Source organism: Helicoverpa zea, chromosome 14 (genome assembly GCF_022581195.2).
Source record: "Helicoverpa zea isolate HzStark_Cry1AcR chromosome 14, ilHelZeax1.1, whole genome shotgun sequence".
Classification (NCBI taxonomy): Eukaryota; Metazoa; Arthropoda; class Insecta; order Lepidoptera; family Noctuidae; genus Helicoverpa; species Helicoverpa zea.
In genome coordinates this window covers 1,401,533-1,414,214 of record NC_061465.1, presented here as the reverse complement: position 1 = coordinate 1,414,214, position 12,682 = coordinate 1,401,533, and the positions used below count along the sequence as shown (strand labels likewise).

The window sequence follows — 12,682 nt, the reverse complement described above, 5'->3', positions numbered from 1 at the left end:
AAGGGTTCCGTACAAATGTATGCTGGTTCTGTCTGCTATGAGGTACATATTTAGTAAGACTTCCATCATGCAATGAGCAACAAAGCAATATCTGAAATCATCATCTTCCTGACCTGTTCCCAAGTTATTTGGGATCGGCGCAACATGTCATTTTCTTCCATTCCTCTCTGTCAGATATCATACTTACATCCACTCCCTTCTGCTTCATGTCCTCTTTCAGGAAATCAATCCATCTTTTCCTCGGTCTACCAAAGCAATTGATATCTGAAATGTAAAAGATAAATATGTTTTAAAGTTAATCGCTCCCACAGAAGTGTTTATTATCAAATATTTTTAAGTTAAATGGGTAGTAAATAGATACATATATAATCTATGTATTTTCATGTTTACTCCTCAATTGGGTAGTATATAATCATCCTAAACATATAACGTAGATTAATAAATTGAATTTATAGAAAATGATAAAATAAAAATAAATACAAAATTATACAAACCCGAAAAACATATTAAAGTAATGTATCTTCACGGAAACTTCCCTCGAGGACCGGCAGAGCCTTCTTATAAACGAATTAATGAAGATTGAGTGAGGTACCAACACTCAAGAACATTTTAAACATGGGGATTTGTAAAATAAGCGTTATTTTAAATATTAGCTTGAATTAATGTACTATCAGTACATCGAGTGAATAATTCCTTATTCATTTATCTGTTAATGTTAATGTGGTGAAATTTTCATACAATTTCGTGTGGTCGGTGGAAGAAACTGAAACTGTTTCGTGTTTAACGAAAAAACTAAACTACAAGGTAATTGTGAAATTAGAAATCTGACCATTTTAATGGTCATATTCTTAATTTCAACAATGAAATATTAAACATAGCTTTGTTGGGATTATAAAAAAAAATAGCAATATTCCGCCAAATTTCCTCAGAAAAATAGGATACACCACCTGATTTCTGTTAAACTCATAATTTAGCTTTATATTTTTATGAAACTATCTTTGTACCACTTCAACAAAGTTTTTAAAAACCAAAAAATATAGCACTTTCTGAAAAATTCTAAATAATATAACAACGGAACCACCAAAACTAGCTATTCAAATCTGCATTATCCTGCAATTTTTCACCGTCGCATGGTTAACGCGATTTCATGGCGTGACCATATGTCCCAGTAGGGTGTCCACCCTTCTCGGTACCCCATCAATGTGGTTATCGTAGTGTTTCCAATGCATTGAGCAATTTCAATGGCTTTTTATACCCATGCTTTGAAAAGTTAACTTTTATTTTTTCGTTCCTGAAGTTTCAGTCAGGTGGAGTTCTTTTGTTATGTTTTTCATAGGGTTTTTTTATGTAAAGGGGCATTTAGAGTGTAAAATTTCAGCTGCTGTTATTTTCTCGTTATCAGATTATTTTATTTAACTGTTGAAATAGTGAGCAGTATTCTTCTTGTTGCTACATGTTACATGTCTACTTCTTGTTATAACTAACGAAAGTAACTTTATCTGTCTGTTCCGCTTTCATGTAACATGTGTTAATAAACCGATTTAATAGTACTCTGATGGATCTTGAAAGGAAAAGAAAGAACATAATATACCATTTCACTCGGGTGCAGAAAGTGGTTCCCCATGGAGTGGTTGAAACCATGAGAGATAGCTAGCATATCAAAATAACAATTAATTACAGTTCTTTGTTTGGAGGTATCACATACCAGTGACTTCTAAAAATAGTCACAGTGGTCCATTACGTGTGTTATTTTCTTTTTTATTCCTACATCAAAAATAAGTGATAAAAACCATTCACGTCCAACACAAGCACCTGTCTGTTTCAAAACTCTAATATCAAATAGAAAATACACAAAAATTCTAAAAAAAGGAACATAAAAGAGATTCAGGTGCTAAAGGAAGACAAACAGACATTCATTTCCGGCGCCACCTAGCGGCGGGGGGCGTCAACTACACAAAGTACGCCACTTCCGGTTAATCTTCTGAAAGCAAGTCTCTTGAAGATTTTCTACCGTTTTTTGTTAAAAAACGTGTTTTTGACTTGAATTTAGGGATGTTGCGACTTTATTGTATAAAGAGATTTTTTATGGGGTGTCTGTGTTTATTATTATTATGGTACCTACCAACTTTTTGTGCGCTCTCGTAAAAATTGAAAGAACTTTCGGAGTAAAACATTGAATTTTTCAAATCGGCCACGTAATTCCTGAGAATTGTTTGTTAAACAAATAATTTCTTCAGCTTTCGAATATTAAGCACAGATTAAATACCAACAGCTGTTTTAAAAACTCTTCATTTTAATAACCAAAAAAATAAATACTATCTACCTACAGCTAAAATAAGCGTATTTATTTTTTCTCCCAACTCGTTTATTCAGACTGGAGTGGCAATATAGTCTACAGGTGTACTTAAGAACCAATATATTTTGAGTTACTTCATAATATGCCTGTAGGGCTCTTGAAGGCAGACGGTCCTATATTGTGAGGCAGACAAGGCACAAGGTAGACAGAACGAGGCATATATGAGGCAGTCAACCGTGTACAAGGTTGTATACTTTATGTTTGCCAAATTATATGGACGTAAAAGTGATTGAAAGGGCAATGGGCAAGTTGGATGTTGAAATGGATATATCACTATAAAGGGTATTTCCGTATTCCTTATTCTAAAGCAATGATAAAATATCATAAAATAAAGAATATGTAAATTATATTTTTTACATGTATTAGAGTATGTTTTTATGTGATTGTTTATTGCAACAAACGTACAGTATGAGAAGCATTTTGCGGGCACATAAAACATAAAATGGTGTTTTCTTTTTATCAATACACACCCGCTGTCGTTGCAGACAGCCTCATAAAATGGACTAGGAACACGGATCTAGGCGTACAAGAAGAGCTTATGGGATTTGTGCGGAAACTAAAGGGTGTCATTATTAAAAAAAATATTCCACAAGCATTTATTTTACTTGTTATTTTGTAAATTATTGTGATTTATGTTGTTGAATGTGATGAGAGAAAGAAAAATATTTAATTTTCTCTTTTTAGATTATAGTCGAAATCGATCTTCGACGTTATTTTTTATTGGCTTAATAGTTGACTTTTTTCTATATCATTTAGATCTATTATAATAAGAATTATCCCTGTATGAAACACAGCTTACCTGACGTGTTTCTTAAAATATTTACCTATCTTTATATAAGTCCCATCAAACTTGAGTCAATCTTCAGCACCATCTAGTTAACCTACATCATCGTCACGGAACCCATACGACAACACGTGCTCAAGCGACGGCGACGTCTATTTTACGACGGAACCCTAAAAATGTTATTTAGACGCGGGAAGGAGCGATTTTCAGCTTCCCCCTCTTTCAGACTGAAGGAAGTATTTCGATATACGATTATATCGTCGGCGAGGTTATTATTTACATGTTTATTTTCTCACAAATAAAAAATACAGAATATTTTTTTTATTGGTAAAAAAATTACCGCTGAGAAAATGTTATTTGGAATAAAAATTATTGGTAAGAAAATAAAGGTTTTTTTTTGATTAAGGTGAGATGTTTTATGTTTTGTGATGTTTTTCGCGTGGGAAAGTTAAGCTGTTTACTGTTTATTCTTGAACGCGTTTCCACAATTGAATTGGGAAATATACGTACCTGAGTAATATTGCGTGGGATGACTCGTTTGTTATTTTTTTACGGAATTTTCGTCGCTCGAAGCAATATGACATTGGAATTTACTGGGTAATGATGTTCATTCAACTGTACAGCCTTTATAAGTACTCTTCTGAAACCTGCTAAACAAAAACATTTTTCCAAAAATATTAACAGTTTTACTCCGAAAATTCCAAGACTAACATTAAGGCTGTCTTAATCACAGAAACACAGAATCATGCTTCCAAAATTCTACCTAATTCTCTTTTTCTGACAAGGGTGGGTGACTGGCCGAGTTAGCTTGACCTCCCTACTTCCTCTGAGCCTAAGAACATTGTAATAAGATTGGGAGATCTTGGGAGGTGTTAAGGGACCAAGGTAAATTAGTCGAAAGTTACGTAAGGGGTCGCGAATGATAATAGTCTTTTGCCGTTATATTTCACACCTCGTAATGTTGTAGTGTAGGCAGTATTGTTTCTTGAAGTTATTATTGCGTCGTTTTCTTTGTCATTGCGTAGAATAAATTGTTTAAGTAGTATTTTTCTTTTTTGAGATCTTTCTTCAAGCGGTTGTTATTTTTGAAAGGTGACAGCTGTCTCTATCTTTTGTGCTTTTAACGAAGACTATTCTGAACATCAATTTTCAAATTAGCTATGCTAAATTAGCTATTATATATAAAACTTTCATTAATAAACGTTGTACTGATTATAAAACTGTTAAGCAAAACTAAAAGGTTTTCCAATGATCTGAGAAACTTAGACTTATTAATATTGTAGGTGCAACAATGCTTACTTCTAGAATGAGCAGGTACTTTTTATGTAGGTGTAAGTGTTCTCAAATACATAATTATTTCTAGTCCAGAGAGGTAAAATAGTCTAGGTAATAAATAAAACGACAGATGGAGTGCCACAAACGTGTTTATTGACAAACCGTGGATTCGTCCGTAAGTATATTATGTACAGCGAGCTAAGCGTTCTGCTCAATAAATGGCCTAACGTCAACAATATCGAGTGTAACGTTATTTTGGTAAATGTAGTCTTCTATGGTTTGTACCGAGTCGTAATCTCTAGAGAATTTGATGGTACAGAAAACTAAAATGTTGGTACAAGTGTTTTATTATTTTTTATGAAAAATGTTTTGTGAAAAAATGTTCATAAAAAATAATAAATCCACATATATTGAAGAATGTGGATTCATGAAATTACATATGAATTTATGTTTAATTTTAATATATTTACACGAATGAAATGAAATTAACTTATTTATTCCATGTTTTTTCTAAGGAATCAAAGAAATGAGCGATTGTGAATAACTATTTTGAATTTGGTTTATAGCGAATTACTCGACAAAATCTGTTCTAATTATCAAATATTGAATAGGACCTATTCATGAAAAACTTGAAAGAGATCAAGAATTGCCATTTTAAAACATGTTTGTATAAAAAATACACGTTTTGAAAACAAATCCCTCGATATTGCTTGACAAAAGACCACCGACAGTTAGTTTTAATGACATTTATACAAATCACATAGTTAAGACCAATAGATAGATATAATTCGGTACAGTTAAGTTCATTACACTGATTTGCTTCCGACAAACTCAAAAAAAAACAACGCACTCTCGAAAATTTCCGGAAGAAAAATACGACTTTGGAAAACAAATTCTCGTTTTCTAAATACGACTATGGAAATCAGAACCGAAGTCGTTTTTCGTTCCGGAAATTTTAGCTCATGAAACTTTTTTAGTTTCCTGTATCTTACAAACGTGTACAATTTAGCAATCCAAAATCATTTTGAATTGTATACAATGCTGCGTTCGTATACGTCAAAAATAAAATCATGTACCCATTTTATTTCACGATACTTCTTTCAGCAAAAATCTCACTCGTGTTAAGGACTATCGCCATTCTTACAGTTTCTACCGTTATAAGAAAACGATTTAAGTAATAAACAAAAAAAGTTGACAGAATTAAGCAAAAAACTAAAAGTAAAATTATAACATGAAAAGCATCACAAAATTTTGTTACTCGCCTATTATTTCCTTATCTAAAAAAAAAAAAACAAACTTAACTCATTAAAAAAAAGAAACAACAACATGTATACTAAATATAATCACATTGACCCAATTACCCCATATCCTAGACAACACCTAAATTTTGAAAAATCGAAACTATTTCGAATGTACCTACTACAAATTAATTATTGGCAAAATGAAATTTAAAATTTTACTACAAACGAAACCTTATATTAAATCACTTGAATCTCGCTTTGGGTACATTATTAATTAATTACACATCCCTGTTAATAGGTATTCCAATTATGGAACTTTCCAGAATAATCCATTTCTGGAATCTCCAAAGATAAAATTATTTTAATCAGTGTTAGTAAAGTGATGTTAGTATCGTATAATACAAACTTATACACTCAAATTATAAGCCACAATTACGTGGCTATTTTGCCATGTTTATGTTAAAATATGACATTAATATGTTCACTAAAATTACTTTTTTTTAATGTACTCAAACTTAGAAGCTGAGATGAAAGTTTTTCTCTACATGACCGACTAATTTCGAACTACAGATTTGTAATTATGTTACATTATAACTGTCAAAATAGATAAACCGTCGCAGCGAATAAAAATAAAAAACAAATGTATTGAAAATCATCGACAGTCGACTAGTTTTGAAACCTAGAAATTAAAAGATAAAAACACTTGCATTATTTTATTTGAAAAACTACCTAGTAATAAAACGAAGAATTTAAACAAAACTAACATATTACTTTTTATTAAAAAAAAGAAAAAACTTTGCTGTTTTTTAGACATTTCCAGAGTTTATAGAAAACTCTGCAAATTAAATGCAATAAATACGTTAAGATACAAACATAATACTTGAAGAAATGCGGTAATAATTCGCTTCTGCGTGATATACTGGAAGAGTGTGCATTGAAATAAAATTATTTAAAACATTTTAATAAATTAGTTTTACATTACCATTTTTAGCTCGATAATAAAAACGTACTCATTAAAACATTTTTTTTTTTTTAAGTGTTCATATAAAGATCTTAACGCGCATTCCGTGTTTTTAATAGAAGAATTAATAAGATTATTATGCAGTTTAAATCCATAAACAAGTAAGTTGACATTTAGTAATTAAAGTAGGTATAGTTCGGCCATTCAGAGAATGCGTTCCTGACACGTCGCGATTGAACTGACGACGTAACTACATTCATTGATTATTGATATAATAATGTTGTTTTAATGCTCCTCAATTGTTAAAACGGTAAACAACCAGCAAAAATATTTTTATCGTAACTGCAACGCCATTGCAAAGTTACGTCGTCAGTTCAATCGCGACGTGTCAGGAACGCATTCTCTGAATGGCCGAACTATAGTAATCACAATTTGTTTATCCATTCTATAAAAAAATCACATTTTGATATGGTCACAAATACTCACTTAACTGGTTAAGAAATACAAAAATTACTATTCAATACGAAAATAATTGATGCTTACCAACCCTTTTGAATATAACTTGTAAAATTAATTATTACAAATATTTTTGAAAAAAAAAATGCCTAATTGAAAAGGCACACATTTGGACATGATAAAGGAACTTGGTTAGATATGATCAATTTGTGTTTATCTATAAATTTATCTATTTCCATATTGGGGTAAAAAAATATTTGCTTCAATAATCGTGTGTAGCGTGCTTTCAATATTTTAAATATACGTGAAAATCTTCAAAATTGTTGCCTTTCCTATCAACTCATTCAATTTCTATCATTTGGCTTTCAAAATTTAAAGTATTTTATGAAGATATTGCTAACAATTACAATCTTGTGTGACATCATTTATAAGAAAGTATGTACAATTTTTATATTTTTTTACAATGATAAACTACACCAATATAAGCCTAGGCACTTACGGCAAATATGTTTTGGCATATTCATTAATTCATATAATTTTACCACAAAACACATACTTTCACTTAGTTATTAGTTACATGTTGAAACCTGTACAATAGCTATGAACTAAAAGGAACGATGCCCACATTTTCAGTTAGAACAAAAACGTGAATCTTATAAGCTATTGTTATTCATACTACACCGACTTATTTCTAATTTAGACATTGACAATTTTTGTGGCACGTTGTTCGATCTTCGACGCTTGAAAAACAAATGAAACAATAATTATTATGTCCAAATCCAGGATCAAGCTACAAAATTATTTACCTATATAATAATTCCAGAGAGAAAAATCACGCTGATTTCCATAGTCGTATTTACGTTTGACGGACAGCTCTCGTAAATAATTTTTAGGGATTTTTCTGTCCGGATTTTTTATTTTTTACTTTTTCCAAACGCCAACCACGAACGTCGTTCGGTATTTCAATTTTATTTAGAATTCTCACCACGAATTGACTCGAGAATTCTTCGTATAAAATTAGATTTTTTTAAATTCAAACTTTGAAGCGAGAGGATCTGATTAAGTAGAACGTGAAACGTGATAAAAGTGAGGGATAAAAACTCGTCTATTTTTCTTTTTTATTGTCACAAGGGATTGAAATTTGGTTCATTGCGAAGCACAATTACTATGCTAAGATTTTTACTTATATATTGACTTGTATGTCACAGCACGCTTTGATAGACACATATCCGTGTCACATACGATCGGGTTAACATTTAAATCGATTGGAAATTCGATTTTTCGAAGTTAATTTTCCAATGAATTTAAAGTATTGAGCGTATGTAGTCTCTCACTAAAAGAAAGTGCTTATTGGTCTTAATTAAGTGTGCCCTGGGCACAAACTATCGAGCTCTAACCCGATATGCCAAACTCGAGGTAACCTCAAACGCACGTGTTATAACTAAAAAAAAACTTAATAAATTCTAAAGTACAAGTAAATTAAAATTAAAAAAATGTACTTCCGCCTTGCACCTTCTTAAATGAGGGCAAATTTCATTTTGGATGTTGACTGAAAAAGTAGGTACCTATTATCTTTACTTTAAATGCCGGCCACACTGAGTTTTTGTTTGATTAACACAAACTAAAGCCTGTATGTATGGCGATGCTATCTTTTTTCAATTCAGTGCTTTCAACCTTTGCTATCTCTGACATTTTATCATTGTATACAGAAATTTAGGTTTACAGAAGGGTTTCATCTAGTAATTCGATCTAAGTAATATAAGTGCTATACTTTCAATAGAAAACTGTAAAAATCCAAGGAAAAAATCTATGTAGTCTATTGAACACAATATAACATGATGATTACACGTTTGTGTAGTTAGTAACTGTCACAAGAAGTCTTATATTTTATCCGTGACTTAAATGTATGAATTATTTTCACAGTTTACTAAAAGTACAGTCAACATCCAAAACCTCAATACCTTTACATCATTTTCGCACACCAGGCGTGAGAAAATAAGGACCTATTACAAAACTATGATATGCTAACATAATTGTTGATGGCTATAGAATTCACCTGATACTCTTGTAAGTATTATTATCCTATCTGACATACCAAGTAGCAGTCATTCAGTGATTGGAGCTTCATAAATTAAGAACAGAAAAAAAACCGCATTCAAAAAAAGCAAACTACTAAAGTCAAGCAACATCTCAAAAAGCAAACTAAAACCTACAGATATTCACAAAAGAATACTGAAAAACAATTAATTGAAGACATTAATGAAGTTCCAACCATTACAGACGACCTGAAAGTGATGCGAAACACAAATGTTTGTAGAAAACTTACGCCTGGTGCCATAATGTTCCGTTACCACACATAGCTAAGGATTGCCCGTCCTAAGACGTATTGTAAATAAGTTGAGGCTATGAAGAAGGTATGGAGGATCAGGTATCTAAGATTGTCTTGCCTAACGATTCTAGCTAAGTGTGGGCCGCTGCCTTTGGTAGGGAATCGGCCCGTGCGGTAAAATTCTTCTAACATCTGGTCCTTTTCGACGAACCTGTCGTATAGCCATTGGGTCATGCCTTCAGTGTCTGCTGGTACCTGCAAGAAGAAAAACAATTTTAACCTTGCCTATATAATTACAAATACTAAAATTATCTTGTCTCAAATTTTAATTTTAGTATTTTCTTAAATCTCTTACTAAACATTTTTAAATGTTATTCAATAAGATGCGTTTCATTCGGTACCTAATTAGAAATAACTCAATTAAAAGGAATGAAACCCTTTTAAAATGTTGTACCTAAGTTTAGCTAAATGTGTAAAATATGATACTTTTTAAAAGGTCATTTAATACTGTACCCACGGTCCTACATATCGTACATTATAGCTTTATATTCAATACTGGTCTTTTACTCGCTACATAATGAATCTTTAGAAAAAGCCTTTTCAGGGTAATCAAAAAGGTTCTTCTAAAGGCCCCGTAATGGCACATTTCGGAGTCGCCAAAAAGCTTTTTTATGCTAATTTTCAGAATAGTTCGTCGTTAAATTTAGGGTGAAGTAGAGCGTAATGATTAATTCGAAAAAAGTACGAAAAGGGATTTTAGCGTTTGGGTTCTGACTGATATAGTTTCAAATGATCTTAAGGGATTGCTGTAGAATTGTTTTAAACGTAGTCACTGAAGATTAATGGCTCTTTTAGTAGTTTTTAGTTAGATCTACATAAATCTTCAGAGTTTTGAATGCCCATGTGTTTTCGACAGTAAAATGTTAAATCATTGTTCTAACCACAGCTTAGCACAGTTAAACCTTTTATTGTAATCATTTCGACACATTTTTTTTTAGAAAGATGAACCTCTTTGCATTGTTTTTCTTCTTCTAGACATATACAATTTTTCCTGTTACAGCCTTTTTATCGTCCCACTGCTGGGCACAGGCCTTCTCTCACACGGAGAAAGATTGAGCATTTCCTATAAGACCAAGAATTCACCAGCCAATAACCTACCTCACTACTAGGGTACAGCCTATAGTGCAGATGAGTGGTGCACGCAGGTCTGATGCCGCACACCACATCCTGAAGATGCAGAGGAACCCGGTCAGGATAGGCGATGGTGACGTCTAGGATCCATTCGATGCTGTCCCCGACTTTGGATTCAGCGATCAGATTAGAGTTGCTCTGGTTGAAGTTGTTATCTGTGAATAGGATTTTATAAATATTTTATGTTTATGTTGTTGCGTTGTTTCTATACATTTAAACCTTGTTAATTATGACCTTTTCCAAGTTTTATTGAAATCAGTTTTGTTAATATTGTGATTTTTAAAAAGCTTGATGCTTTTTAATACCTTCGTTAGATTCTCATAATGATCTAACTACCATCATATAAGCCAGTTACCGACTGGTGAACGTGGGCTTTCAGTCAACGAACGCCAAATATCAATTCCTTCTTAAATGATCTTATTTTCAAATGGAAGCTGCAATACTTTTGTGATTGAAGAACTGAAGAATACTTCTGACTTTATTTCCATTCCATTTCCACGGTCGGCAGTGATTTCCGTCCAGTACCTTATGACCTTTCGCAGATAGTTCGAACTAACATTATGACAGTCATACGTCACCTTTTTTCGAATCCTCTTTGGAAGTGCTAGCGCCCTGGTCCCTGTGAGGACCGACTTCTTCCATGATAACCTTCATAGCACCAGCGCGAGGTAGCGATACGTATTCCAATTTCGGCAGGTTGTTCTTTTCTGCAAACCTAAGCAAACAGACGAAAGTTTATAATTATTGCAGGAACTATACGGCTCCAATGGATATACTTTCATCATTACAATAGATAGAAGGTAAGAATGGAAGAAAACGGATAAAGTGGACAAAACGAAAAGCTAATAGGTGTTTTGATTTTTATCATCACCCTTTTTATCACCCCACAGACCTCCTATCACACGGAGAAGAATTGAACGTTAATCAGTTGTAAGATTTTATAATGTTACTGTTTGCTCTTCCTTAAAATAATAAAAAATTAAACTCCCTTTTCAAATTCATACATCGAAAACTGTTAAGAATATTTAAGTACATAACACAATGGATATCATTGTCTCCTTACCTCTGACTGACTTCCCTCCTCTTGTGCAAGAATCCACCTTCCGGGAACAGCACGATGAACTGCCTCGCCAGCGGTATGTAGTACTTGTGAATGTGCTGCCTCAGGTCCTCTAAAGATTGCTCGCGTTTCGACTTGCCCTGCAGACAAAGACAAAGGTTTTATTAGTTGGTTGAAATATACATGTCATTTTACAACTAGGACTAATGCGTAGAAATGCATCTTATTTTTATCAACACATGAGGCTACATATGTATGTTCCTGCCGGGGCTGCGGGATTTTTTGAAACAGATACCGCGACCCTAGTACATAAGGGGCTTAAGAAGGAACATGGTGGGTTTCAGTCAGTAAGAGGCTGACACTCCCTTACGCCGCCTTCACAGCGGGAAGGGTAATTTAATGATTTCCCATAAAAAATGGGCTACATACGTTTCAAAATTTTAATTGTGATAAGATTGGTAATGCCACAGTTCACTTACGAGATTTCGACTTTCATTTGATTTATTCGACTCAAATCGAATGCGACATTAATATACCTGCCCATCACAATAATAACGGTTGTGCCCACTTTTAACCGTATCACGCACCTTCCAAAACCCTACCGTAGCCACGATTACATGTCATTTTTTCCCTCAAAGAAGGATCGTAGAAAAATGACTCTCATGGTTCGATGCACCGTGTATAATTTGAGATAAATCGTTGGCCGCATATTTTAATATAAATTCCTATAACAATGTGGCACTATAGAGCTAAGACTCGGGGGCTGGTACAGTCGCCCGCACAATGCGTTAACTATTATCGTACTTTCATACGTCATTATCGGGATTGGTCGACGTGTTAGGGCTGGCAGTCCCAATGTAAGAATTTATTTTGTATTAATTATGAACGATTTCCATTATAATTAATGCTTTTAAACTATAAATGTAATTTAAAATATGTACGGGGAAAATAATTTACGCTTTAATTAACAATAGGTATTTAACTTAACTACTTAAGGACGATCAACACTTGAAGATGCAGTCAAACATT

At 32.9% G+C, this 12,682-nt stretch overlaps 1 protein-coding gene across 1 annotated transcript in view; it reads right to left on the bottom strand.

The window, feature by feature from the left end:
• Window positions 1-4,546: 4,546 nt before the first annotated feature.
• Window positions 4,547-12,682, bottom strand: part of LOC124636594 (acyl-CoA:lysophosphatidylglycerol acyltransferase 1) — a 267,980-nt gene continuing 259,844 nt past the window's right edge. Inside the window, exons 5-9 of the mRNA XM_047172754.1 lie at window positions 11,657-11,793; window positions 11,172-11,308; window positions 10,561-10,748; window positions 7,038-9,657; window positions 4,547-6,808 (exon numbers count right to left, since the gene is read on the bottom strand). Of these exons, the coding sequence (XP_047028710.1) occupies window positions 9,421-9,657; window positions 10,561-10,748; window positions 11,172-11,308; window positions 11,657-11,793 (699 nt within the window). The 3' untranslated portion in view covers window positions 4,547-6,808; window positions 7,038-9,420. The remainder of the gene's footprint in view (window positions 6,809-7,037; window positions 9,658-10,560; window positions 10,749-11,171; window positions 11,309-11,656; window positions 11,794-12,682) is intronic.